The 13,037-nt window shown below is 46.6% G+C and overlaps 1 protein-coding gene across 2 annotated transcripts in view; it reads left to right on the forward strand.

Moving 5' to 3' along the window:
* Positions 1-13,037, forward strand: part of COL5A1 (collagen type V alpha 1 chain) — a 159,901-nt gene that overhangs the window by 100,583 nt on the left and 46,281 nt on the right. For both annotated transcript variants that reach the window (XM_030000053.2, XM_030000054.2), the window contains exons 19-26: positions 446-499; positions 2,401-2,445; positions 5,297-5,350; positions 6,566-6,610; positions 7,235-7,288; positions 7,910-7,954; positions 9,190-9,243; positions 11,621-11,665. In XM_030000053.2, coding sequence (XP_029855913.1) covers positions 446-499; positions 2,401-2,445; positions 5,297-5,350; positions 6,566-6,610; positions 7,235-7,288; positions 7,910-7,954; positions 9,190-9,243; positions 11,621-11,665 — 396 coding nt within the window. The remainder of the gene's footprint in view (positions 1-445; positions 500-2,400; positions 2,446-5,296; positions 5,351-6,565; positions 6,611-7,234; positions 7,289-7,909; positions 7,955-9,189; positions 9,244-11,620; positions 11,666-13,037) is intronic.

Genomic DNA, 13,037 nt, shown 5'->3' on the forward strand with positions numbered 1-13,037 from the left:
AAGAAGCCGGTTATTTTGGCAGGCTGTTCATGCCTCCCCTCCCTAGAGAGTGCAGCCATTGCTTTATAAAGTAAGGGAGTGTTTGAACAGCGGAGATTGCATTGTGATTACAAGCTACACAGGAAAGGGAAGACGGTGCCTGAGAGAGATGCTTAATCAGCCAGAAATGGAACAGCATGCCTTGGGTAAAGCAATAACCGCATGCAGAGCCCGAGTTCCTCTCCTGAAGGAGCTACGGCGCCCGTTCCGTTCCCGGACCCCTGCCGAAGGGTCAGCAGTAAATCCCATGAGCTCTAGTCCCTGGAGGACACGAGTCTGTCAGTGCTGGAGCCCACGTGGGCAGAAAAGTCAAGCCCGTTGCTTGGGTTTATCAACTTCACCCCATGTTTTCCATTGCCAGAGTGTGTCTGCCTTCTCTGAAGCTTTTTCTGCCTTTCCTGTACAGGGTGAGCCAGGCCCTCACGGACCACCGGGGGCACCCGGAGAGGATGGGGAGAGGGTAAGTCTATCTCTGGATTCAGCAGTCCTTTGAATTCATAACTAACTCCTGTAAACAAGAAGTAGATGTAATATCAGCTAGAGATGTGGCAAGAGCAGCCAGCCACCGGCACGTCGTCCGCTGCCGGTGGGCAGCGGCAGCACCCCATCCTTGTGTCCTGGGGATGCTGTGGGTAGCCATGGCAAGTGGGAAACAGAGCAAGGGGATGGGAATAAACGTGAAAAGAAGAATTTGTCTTTAAAGATCTGGTCAGAAAACTCAGTTTTTGTTAAAAAAATAACACAAGAAAAACGTTCATCCTCTAGGTATGCAAACCATCACTTTTGATTTTCTAAGATCCAGCAAACTGCAGCAAGACTTGGGGAACAGAAATTCTAGACAGATGAGGGAATCAAAGATTAAATTGTTCACTTCTCCTTCCACACTGTTTAGTCAATAGTCGAAGGCCTCTAGCAAAACTCAAACTAAGTGATTACAGGTCTGGAAGGGCTGGTTTAAGAGGAGAGATTGAAAATGCCGAACCCATTGCTGTGAGGAGTGTGTGGTTCAATTGGAAGAGCAAGTATGGATTTCGCAGGCTCTAATCCCCTTCCATGATGTTTTCTTTCCACCTTTGGCTATTTGTTTCCCCTGTAAAGCACAGATAACACCACCTTCCTCACCACGAGGTTGAGAGGATTAATTAGTTGCAGCTGTAAAGCGCTTTGAAGTTGAAAAGACCAAACCCATGTCTTGTGGGGGAAGAACGAGTGTCTGGGGAACCTTAATCTTAAAGAGAAAAAGAAACCATTCAAAGTGTGCAGGGAGAGAAGCTCAGAGGGCATAACTGGGAGAAGAGCATGAATTTTATCAGCAGAAGAGGAGGGTTTACAAGAACTGGCTGCTGGGACTGATTTCCTAAGAGGGAGCCTCAGGTTTTGGGTGATTTAAAAGCAACTCAGAGAAAGCACCATCTAATACTCCTGGGGGATCAGTGGGGCATCAGCAGGAGATGGGAGTGGAGGGGTGAGCAATTATCCCTTTGCTGTCTCTGGTTTATCTGAGGAGCACATGGGCTAATTTGGCTAAATCACGTTCCCAGGGCAGCACTGCCATGCTGGCTTCCCATTCAGTTTGGTACTAAATCTTGTGGTTATTGACTCGCATGCCCTGAATTGTTTCTACAATATCTTGTCTATTAGAAAAATCCATCTTTATAAACATCGATGTGAATTATGAAGTATCCTTACAGCATTTCTAATCCTCGGTAAATTCTGCACATGCAGTATTAGTCTCCAGGCTTCTGAGGTCTTCCTTATGCGTGGCGACCCTTTCATTATTGTGTGCCCAAAGAAGGGCAACGAAGCTGGTGAAGGGTCTGGAGCATAAGTCTTACGAGGAGCGGCTGAGCGAACTGGGGTTGTTTAGCCTGGAGAAGAGGAGGCTGAGGGGAGACCTTATCGCTCTCTACAACTGCCTGAAAGGAGGTTGTACCGAGGTGGGGGTTGGTTTCTTGTCCCAAGTAACAAGCGATAGGACAAGAGGAAACGGCCTCAAGTTGCACCAGGGAGGTTTAGATTGGATATTAGGAAAAATTTCTTCACTGGAAGGGTTGTCAGGCATTGGAACAGGCTGCCCAGGGAAGTGGTTGAGTCACCATCCCTGGAGGTATTTAAAAGACATGTAGATGTGACGCTTAGGGACATGGTTTAGTGGTGGACTTAGCAGTGCTAGGTTAACGGTTGGACTCAATGATCTTAAAGATCTTTTCCAACCTAAACAATTCTATGATTATTCCAGGGAAGCTGGTTTTCCATGTGATTGTTATTTGATAAGAATGAAACACCTGTGATGTGACTGAAATATAACTGGTTTGTTCTGGCTCTTTTGCTGCTTGTCTCTGCGCCTTTGCTGCTGAGCAGGGAGATGATGGAGAAGTTGGACCCAGAGGTCTACCTGGAGAACCTGTGAGTATCTCCTCCTTTGCCTTGATGTACAGCAGCACTGCTTTGGTCAAGGTCTTGATATGATAACGGTGGTTTAGGGGTCCCATGGGGCGGCTCTGCTGCTGCTAAGCAAGACCCCTGAGATCCTGTAGGGACTGAGCTCTTGCTTGAGGATCCACGTGAACGGTTTAGAGAGTTATCTTTGCTGTAACAACTCTGTTTTGGGGTTGTTTTTTTTCCTACTAAGATGGCTACCAAGAAAAGAGGATACTTTCTGGGTTTTTTTGTTTGGTTGATATTTTGTATTTTTTTTTTTTTAATGAGCAAAATTCTCATTGATTTTGATTGTTCCTTGGCTAGCATTTGAAATTTAAACCCTATAATTTTAAGTGTAAAGCTTAGCTTAGATTGGTCTCATACCTTTCCTGCATGTATCCTTATTCCTGACGTGTTATTTAGGATTCAGGTAAGTAGGCTGGGGTAGAAATTATGCATGGTAAACATGTAAAATACAGTTTTTGTGACTGTTCATAGCAAACTCCAGTGAGGAATAGTTTTGTCTGCTGCTGCACGGGCAATGGCAGCAATTAGCCATGCAGTTCCCTTGCCCACATGCTTAGTTTTGTGCAGTGTGAGTGATCCATTTTAAATCTCAGGATGAAATCCTGGCAGGATTGAGCTCAAGAAGACTTCTGCCCTGATTTCAGTGAGGTCAATATTCTGTTCACAGTGCACAAAATTTCATAAATCCGAAGAGTTTGTCAACGTTTGGGCCTCCACATACTGCTAACACCCGAACAGCTGAACCAGGGCTAGCGAAGGAGGGAGTTCCTAGTATCAATAAGGTTAAAAGGAGATGCTAGTGGTGTTGAACAAAAATCTCCTGACCAACCCAAAGAAATGCTTTCAGGGAGTATCCCACTGAAAGAGTTGGGTTGTCAATTTGAGACTCTGCAAGCATTTTTTTCCCCAATACCAAGTATTTTTTACTTTATTGGCAGTGGTAAACTCTACTTCTGGCTGTCTGTAGATTTTTTTGTGTAGTACAGTTGTTGGCTGCTTATTTCATCCAAAATGCATTTCCTTTGTTATGAAAAGAACATTAGCTAGCTATCATTTACCATCGGCTTTGCTTTCAAAATGTCTTATTTTGTTGTTCTAAGGCCCAGCGTGGTGGCCTGAGAGTAATTGATGAGAACTCTTGGACACACTTCATGTGAGAAAGGGAAGGGTTGGCATTTACGGACTCACTGGAGCTAAATTATAGACGAGATGTCTGATTAACTTCTGGGAAAGATTAATCAACTCGGCTATCTTCTTAGCACATGTCTAAGCAATAACTTATGGGTTATTAACTTCTTAAAAGCATTTATGTGCTCAGGTAACACAGTAACAGAAGAGGAACTTAAATGATGATAATGCATGCAGGGAAGTTTATTTTTATTTCAGCAACATGAGTAAAAATATCTGATGGCCAGAGTAAAGGTTTAAATGGCATTACAGGAAACTTTTTGTCATAAATCTAAATCTTTTCATCCTAAATCTACATGTTTGTCTTTTTCTCTGCCCTGAGCCAAAAGAGGGTCTTTCCAAATTTAATGGTAACTGAAACTAGTGGTGGGACTTCAAAATTTGTTTCTCTTCATCCCACTCCATTTCCTTCCAGTTCCCATCGCCAGTTGATACAAGCAGAGTTTCTGCTCTGCTGGGGCTCAGGGTGCAAGGCTTCAGCCCGTGAAGGTCTCCAGTGGCTGGGACAGACCCCTTGGTCGATGCATCCAGTTTTTGCTGCAAACTGCTTTTTTTGCAGGATCAAAATCCCCGTAGTCTCCAAGATCAGACGCTTTCTTAATGTCTCCTATTTTATCCTGTAACATTTCATTTTAATTCCTCTGTCCTCTCTGCATCATAAAAAGGGACATATAATATTTGGGCAGACAGATAAAACTGCCCATCAATCAAGAACCATTTTCCTCTGTGACAGTGAACGAGCACCATCCTTGTAAATACCCAGAGTTCCCCTATGGGCCCTAATTTAAGAAAGAGCCTGCATTTAAAAGGTGAGCTTTCAGATCTGCAGCTGAGTGCACACGAGACCCCATCCCTTTCCTTTTACTACAAACGCCCACCTGAAGGCTCAAGGTGCAGGAGGTGCTGAAGTGTGATTTGCAAAGCTTCCTATTGAATGAATACAATTCTCCTGCCATGTCTCTGCTTACTCAGTGTGATGCTCCAATCCTACCAATTTCCCTGAAGATGATGCAAGGTTAAATCTGGTGAGAAAGCTAGAAATGGAAAGAAAACGTTGTGATACCAGGAGTCCTGACTGGTGAAGGTTTAAGAACCAAATGCCTTTGAAAATGTACATTTATGCTGCAGGCTGAAAACCTTTTCCAGCCTTGCTGAGTTGTATAGATTGTCAATGATAAAAATTAAATCTGGAGAGATTTTGAAATGCTAACCCTAATGATCCATTAGTGGTATCAGGTCATTCTTCATAATACTCCCTGGCTAGAATGACTTGGCTGCAAAGTGTTTTGCATCATTGTGTGCATTACAGGGTAATCCAGGAATATGATTAAATTAAAAAAAGTTGCTTTAAGTGGGCCTTCTTCCAATCTGAAGAATAAATGTCTGTGCCTATATTATTAATCTTTATAATTCAAGGATATGTGCATACAGGATTTCTCTTACCAGTTTGTAAACCAAGAAAGCCGCTGTTACTGCAAAACCAGCAAGTTCATTGCCGTGCCAGCCCCGACGCTTCCCCGGGCAGTGCGATGCTCAGCCGTGCACAAGCTCACCCCGATCCACGCTCATGGCAGCATGGGGGGGCACTGGGAATGCTAACCCCGTTTGTTTCCCCCAACAGGGACCCCGAGGACTGCTGGGACCGAAGGGGCCGCCGGGACCCCCGGGGCCACCGGTGAGTTCCCGGGGCTGCTGCCCTCCTCAGGCAGGCAGCTGAGCTTTCTGGGCAAAATACCCTGTCCCCGTTAGTCATTCAAGCAGATAATACAGCTGCATAATTTTATACATCTGTGCAATGAAAAGAAGTGGTATTCAAAAAAAAGTTACGGCTCAAAGTCCATTTTCTCCCCCATTTTCAGTGGCGTCACGTCCATTTACGGCAGCTCAAGATTTGGCCTACCTGAGTAAATATTAATGCCTCGCTCAGGCTGAAAGGGAAGAATGAGAGTTATTAACACAGTGGCTTTGCTATTAACTTTTGCCTGAGGGCTGGTGAGACTTTAAAGCAGTTTGTTCATATTTTGGGCGAAAGCCGAGGAAAGAACATGCCGTTTTTTATTCGGGAGACAGTCACCTTATCTGTCGTGCGCTGCTGGAAGTGCTGATGCAGGCGCTCTCTCTGTAAATCACTGCAGCTCACTGAGGTCCTAGAACTTAAAAACCGAAACCCGGGCTGCTGCTAGAGCTAAAGGGGTCAGCATTAAATGGTGAGCGTTGCGAAGCCCTTAACCCCTCCTAGGACGCAAAGACATCTTCACTTTGAGCTCCTAGTCCTGCTGAAGTTTAATGAGGGTTCAGGATCGGCTCCAAAACTGTCTCACTGCTACGAGCGTGCCGTTACACCCAGGTGCCTTGCCCTGGTCCAGAGCAAAACGGTGACAGGGGAACCCCCAGTGGGACATCTCCAGTGAGCCATGTACCACGTTACCCCCTTAATGAAGATGCTCAGGGAGTGTTTGACCCCAGTTGGCTTTTGTTTTGGCACAAGGCAGCGCAGCCCATTGCCTTCACCCGCTGCCTTTGTTGAACGATGCATTCGCATCCCGAGCAAGGTCTTTTGTCCAGTTTTTCCTTTTCATTTGCTACTCCGCTCCTGCTCGCTGTTGGAGGCAATCCGGCTGCGGTACTTAGCCAGGATTTGCTTGACCTGGCACTGATTCTGCCTCACAGGCAGGTTAAACCAGTGGGGAAAACACTGAAATGACTTTTTAAAGTGTAAACTGGATTCGTGGAATTGGCTGCTTTACCAAACACCTTTAGAAAATTGTTCCCTTTCCACGTGGTCCAAAGGGCCTCCTGATGTTTTGTTATTTTTATGGCAATTTCTCTGCTTTTGTGGTGCAAAATAATGAGATATTTTCTTAGTGCTGTTTTTTAAATCCTTTTTCAGGGTGTGGCTGGTATGGATGGACAAACAGGTCCCAAGGGGAATGTGGTACGTTTTCACTGCAAATTTTACAGACAGTTCGGATATTATATAGAGCGAAATGTAAAATGTACTCTATTAAATTAGATTTGCTAATTGCTTTTTAGCCCGGTCTAGATTCCTATCGGAGCCTATGAAAACCATAGAGAGTATCTTCCTACTGCAAATGGATGTTAATTTATTATAATTTCTGATGGAATTACACATTATTTCCCCATGAAAGATCAAACATTTTCATCAAGATGTGTATTGTTCTAATGAATATCAAAATATAGTAATTTAACTGAGAGAAAAAAAGTCTTTATGTGCCTCATACTTTGTACTAATCGGATGAAACGGACTCCCTGCAGAAGAGCCAGTGCAAAGCCAGGTAGCGTTAAAGCCCTGCTCAGCTCATTTGGGCTGCGTGTCCATGCGGAGAAGCGATCATGCCCTGAAATAACTTCACCCCTCCCTATCCCACTGCAGAGAGAAGCTGTTTCCCTTTCCCAGGAGCTCTCCGTTACCGGCAGCGGGTTAGAGAGGGGGTCGAGATGCTGCAAGAGGGAGCGGGGCAGGAGCTGCGGTGCCCGAGGAAGCACCGGCTCCGCTCTCGCCTTTCCTGCCTTTAGCTCTGCCCTTGTCTCCTCGCAGGGTCCTCAAGGTGAGCCGGGTCCCCCAGGACAGCAGGGTAACCCAGGTGCTCAGGTAAGAGGAAAACTCCTTTTCCATGGGTAGGAAAAAGGAATGATAATTCTGAACAAGCTTTGCTACCCCGCCAGAGACGGGACCAGCAATAAGGAGATTTGCTGGGAATTGGCTTGACGATACATCGCTGGCCCAAAATCTTCCTGAAAATGCTCCCAGTTTCAGATCCCTCTGGTTCTCACCTGGCTTTTGCTGCCGTGATGCAAAGCCAAACCCAGGTCCAAGCAGTCTCCTCGGCCGAGTCACATCTTGTGGCTCACGTCTGATTTTTAGCATCCCACGGTCCAGTTGCTCTGGAGCCAGATGGGTAATACAGATGTCCAAGCCTTGCTGTCAGCCTTCTCCACGGCTCTCAGCAAGTCTTGCTCCTCAGAGCATCTATGTTTCCATCCTGGGGATGAGCCTGGCTGCACATGGCAGAGCAGTGCAGCTCTCCAGAGGAAGCATGCCGTGCAAAAATGAAATTTTATCGTCCCTCGCAAGACATTTTGAGAATGAATGGAGCTGGGGAAATCCCCAGCCGTCGCAGGCACTAGAATGATGCTCAGCTGAGGCACTGCCAAAATGCTTTTGGAAGGAATAACTTGTTCCTTAATGATCCTAGTTGTTTTCTTTTCACAGGGTCTTCCAGGTCCACAAGGCGCGATCGGTCCCCCAGGAGAGAAAGTACGTTTAAATACTGCAGCTCTGACTTAAGACAACTGTTGCCATTAATATGCATTTGCTACTTCAGCTGCTCCTTTGCCCCATATGCAACATCTGTTTGCAGCCGTGTCTATGAAAGTCTAATGCCTCTCATTCCAGACAGAAGAGAGACAAGAAAGCATGGTTTACCTCTAATTCATAATATTTGCATTCATTTCCCCTCTTAAGAGAAACATTTGAAGGCAGCCTATGGTAAAACATTAGGAGAGGACTGAAAATTGTCTTTTTCTGTGGGCTAAATGCCTGGAAGTCTGAGTAGGATGGTAATGGGAAGAGCCCGTGGATTTGGCTCGCTCGGCCGAGATCCCCTCCCTCTGCCTCCTCCCCGCCTGCTCCAGCTCTCTCTGATTTTCCACTGCTGTCGATGTGGGGTAGGTACTGGCCTTGGTTCCCCCCCAGGCAGCCCTGAGACCATCACGATTTAAACGAAGGGAGCAGTTTTGCCTACAGAGCAGTAATTCTCCGGGTGTTCGCTCAGCTCCTGTTGAGTAGGGACACAGCGTGCATCCCGGCGTGTGCACCAGGAGAATCCTCTGCTTGTGTTGGCAGCCAGGGGTAGACTCCAATTATCGATAATTCTCCTCCAAAGGAGCACATTAGCAGTTCTGCCAGATAAAGGGCTCTTGGGTTTCAGTGCTGAGTCACACACTCCCAATAGCAGCGGCACTCCTCCGTGGTGTGAGAAATCAGGGGGTTGCTTAATTAAAAAGGTAATCATTGAATGGTGTTAAAGCAGCAAGCACAGTCGATTGAGGCAGCTCTGCTCTTCCTTTGCCAGTTAATCGCCTTGCCATTTGTCACCAAAGAATGGGCATTTCTTGGTCCAGTGAGCCCCACAGTTTGATAACGTCCCACTTGTGGAGGAGGAGGAGATATCCTCCTGCAGCATCGTGCCCTTTCGGCAGGACAGTAGCTTGACGCCTCGTGCCCGGCATCTGCTGTTGAGCTCTCGTTGCTATATCGTGTCTGTACGTGTGAGGTGCCAGCACTAACACTGCAGCATCCCAGGATGCTGGAGCAACTCTGCCCACAGAAATAAGCAGACTCCCTACAAGTTACAGCAGCTGTTCCAGCAGACTCACCTCTCTCCAGCCTTTGACAGCTAGGAAAAACAAGAAATGTGTCTGAAAAGCTCTGTCCTCCAACGCTCTGGAGACTCTGCCCATTGCAGCTGTTGATTTTCTGTTTGTTTTTAGGGGCCGCTGGGCAAACCTGGTCTTCCTGGCATGCCTGGTGCAGATGGTCCTCCGGTAAGTCGTCCCCTCCCGGGTCTCTGCTTGGCATCAGGGCTGCGGGGCCTGATCCTGCACCCATCCACCCTGGGGTGCACCATGGGCTTGTGGAACACGTGAACCTGCAAGGTCAGGGTCACCCTGCCCGCGTTTCGGCTGGGTTGAAGGGTTTGAGTTTGAGAAGCCCTGTCCCTGCTCCAAGCTTTGCTCGGCCTCGCTGCGCAGCACCAGGTACTTCTCACCATCTCTTCAGGCTTCTCTTTGCCCTCCTCCTGTTTCTCTTCTCTGTTTTACGTAGGTTGGCAGCTCACCGAGGTAGGGACGGTCTCCTGCGTGTGTGTTTATGCGTACTGCAGCACTAGCACGGGGTGGTCCTCGTCTCGCTCGGGGCTGCTGGGCACTGCTGCAGAACGGTGATAAGGACAGGTTGAAATTGCATGTCAATGTTGTATTCGTGCAGCTTCCTCCTAATCCTACTTTAAACATAATTTGCTTCTTCCTCTGGAAATTGGTCTTAAAAAAATCTTTGGCCTTTAAACCTGATCTCATTTTTACACACCTCAGAGGCACCTGGTTTTAAGAATGATAAATGTAAAATAGTTACATTCCACTAATGCAAATGCAGAGCATGGCAAAAAAAATTACATTTCCCACCCTGGGATTATCATTCCTATGGAGGGCATTTTGAACATTCGTACAATTGTTAGCTGAGTCAACAGAGCAGCTAAAGCAAAGCCCAGAACATCTCTAAAGCTGTAGCTTTTGATGTGAAATTCCTGCAGCAGCCTCCAGGGAAGTTCAGCTGGAGAAGATGCCAGGTCTATTTTTAGGCAGACTGAAGGCTGCATAAGACCTGCAAGCTGAGCATGGGTGGGTGGGCATGGGCACAGGCCCTTTGCCACAGGTAGCCCTGTAGGTTGCAGACCCTTTGTAGGTGTGTAAGGACGTGGGTTGCTCTTCCTAAAGAGAAAAACCCGCCCATGTTCTCTTTATAGAAATTGGTCTTGGAAGATATCTGAAAATCCCTGAGGGCCTGAAGCATCTCACTGCGAAAGCCAACCAAGTTGCTCATCAATTTTTGATCTTAATAGCAGTAATGGAGATGGGCATTTTGAAAATGGTGATGATTTAGTGCAGAGTGGACAAAGGCTTTTGAAATCTTGCTGCAATTCCATTTTGCCTCCCCTGGGGTGCAGAGAGATATCAGGAGCTGAAGGCAAGCACAGTTATATGACCCGCTTTGCGCACTGATGCTTTTGGTGACGTTTAAACTCACAGGATAAATTCAGATTGCGTTTTCTCCTACCTTTCATTAATGTAAAAATGACAGCTGTCATTTTGTTTCTTTATTACACCAGCTCGTTTTATGAAATCCAGCTTGTCTGACATTCACGTTCTGAAGACTGATGATGGGAAATACTCTTACAGTTTTCCTTGTTATATTGGTAGCAAGTCATTCGTGTATTTAGAGGAGAGTTCATGAGTAAAGAAACCATTGAGTGCAGATGGTCTCAGTGGCTTTAGAGCAGCTGGATGTGCTTTCATCATCTTTATAAAATGAAAGGTCCCTGGGTGTGCAATGAGTGCCCTTGCAGGGGCTTATTGCTTTTGTACAGACACTGCCAAGCAAAGAGTAATCTTCTATCCTGGTTCCATTTTGGTTCCGACAGTAGGGAAATCAACACTAAAAACTACTTTCATGGATTTCCCCCATTTCTCACTAATCCTCCAAGCTGTATCTGAGGTAATTCACACTTTTGTTTTCTACTGACTGCAACCCCGGCAAAAGGCTTCTAAAGCCTATGAATGAGAATGTGTTGGAAACTCTTAGTTGTTGAGTTATTCAGCATCAAATCTCAAGAGGAATGCTGGCCAACGTCCAGCCAGCCGGCGTCTAACGGGGATGCAGGTTAGCTGAGCATTTGTCATGAGATCTTGTAATGGACTCTAGGAATTAGGAAATTAATGAGGGGCTCTGACCAGTCTGGGCATCTTGTGACCTTCACAAGTTTGCTAAAATATGGAGTTAATTTTATCTGTTTTCCTGTCTGCAAAATTTATATGCTGCTTGCTGCTGAACTCAGTGAGGTGTTCTAATATGTGAGAAATATTGTAAAATGGTTTGTGCTTCTCTGCTGAAAGGTGGTGAAGAGTAAAAGTGTAAAATAGCCAGGTAGAATACCACCAAAGACCCAAATGCCGCTCTCTTCCTTTTGGGGAAGGCTTACTCTTGCAAGTTGGTTTCTGGGAGGCTACTTTATCAGTAAGAGCTTCCTGGAGAGCAACTGTTCTCTTAGAAATAAATTACGGCTGCCTGAACGAGCTTGTTGGTTTCTGAAGCATTAGATGTGCACTAAACCATTTCCCTCGTCTCTTTGTCTCTTTTTATTAATAGGGTCATCCTGGCAAGGAAGGTCCTCCTGGAGAGAAGGGGAGCCAGGTAGGTCTCAACAGAATCCTCGTCACTGCTAAGGGGAAGGTCATGGTAGCTGGATGGAGACAGATCTCCATGGGGCTCCAGGGATGGCCGGCCAGCCAGGGGATGTGGGTCAGTGAAGGTGGCAAGAAGCAAACCCTGTTGAAATTTGAAAGCCGAGCCCAGCTTTCATCTGCTTGGGAGTCTCTTCTGGTGCTTGGGTTCATCTTTTCTCTGCTCCTCCCGGCTTTCCTGGCGAGCAGCGCTCCATAACCCAGCGCACATGAAAACTGAAACTGTGAAGGGAAGCTTTCTTTAAATCAGACACAAATAAATATCTTTCGTGGCACAGGGAATGCAGAAAATAACTCTTTTTGTATTCCTGGTCTTCCTTTTTCTTCCCCTTCCCCACAAAGTCCCTCTTTAACAGTATATTTGAGAATATTGCTGGAGGCTAGAGTCCTTGAATTATACAGTCATCTGTCTGTCCGGGAGATTTACCATCTGCATTCCTGCTGTGTCCTGTTCAGTTGAAAAACATCACATTTGTCAAAAGTCTTTGATTGGAGCGCAGTCCAGTTTGATGGACATCCGCTCGCTCCTTGCTAGGGCGCTGCACGGAGCACAACCCACGGCCGCAGCCGTTTGTCTGGCTGGCATCACACGAGGCTGAAAATTCAAACGTTAGCCTCTGCAGAGTATGAGAAGCCAATAAGCGGTTGTGTCGGTGCTCCCCGTTCTGGGAGATGTTTAGCAAATGGCAGGGAGGTGATCTTGGAGCAGCACTGGTGCTGCCGGTCTCTTCCAGCCGATATTCGCGTGAGGTCTGGGATGCCGGTGGACCTGTCGGCTCTGTCAGGCTGGAAAAAATTGTCCATCTCAAGCTGGGAGAGGTGGAAGGGTATTTGTTTAGTTAGGGAATTGAGCAAAACAAAAGCCAACTGGGTTCAGTAAAGAACGTGATTTGTTTGCAGGTATAAGACAGCATGGGAGCGCGGGTGGGAAGGAGAGCTTCTGTAGGGAGCATATCGGGCACGGTGTCCAGCACAGCTTGTGGCGTCCCTAGGGATTTGAAGCTTTCAGTGCCAGAAAGGAGCTTTGTGACTATCTCCTCTCCCACACAGCTGAGGCCAAAGGACATCACCGCAACGCTTGTGCCTCAAGCAATAACTCCTCTCTGTGATCATCATCATCACAAGCTCTGCTGCATTACTGCAAAACCGGGATGGTTTGGGAGGGGGGAGACAGCAGAACATGTTCTTCCTCTCTCAGAGAACTTGTTCTTTTCTTTAATCCAAAGCACAAATCGCCAATCTTACGTATAAATCCCCTTTCTAACAAGTTGTTGCTGTCTTGTCTCGTCTCCTCCTCCTTCCCTATTGTACGGACCTTTGCC

This window comes from Aquila chrysaetos, chromosome 24 (assembly GCF_900496995.4).
Source record: "Aquila chrysaetos chrysaetos chromosome 24, bAquChr1.4, whole genome shotgun sequence".
NCBI lineage: Eukaryota > Metazoa > Chordata > Aves > Accipitriformes > Accipitridae > Aquila > Aquila chrysaetos.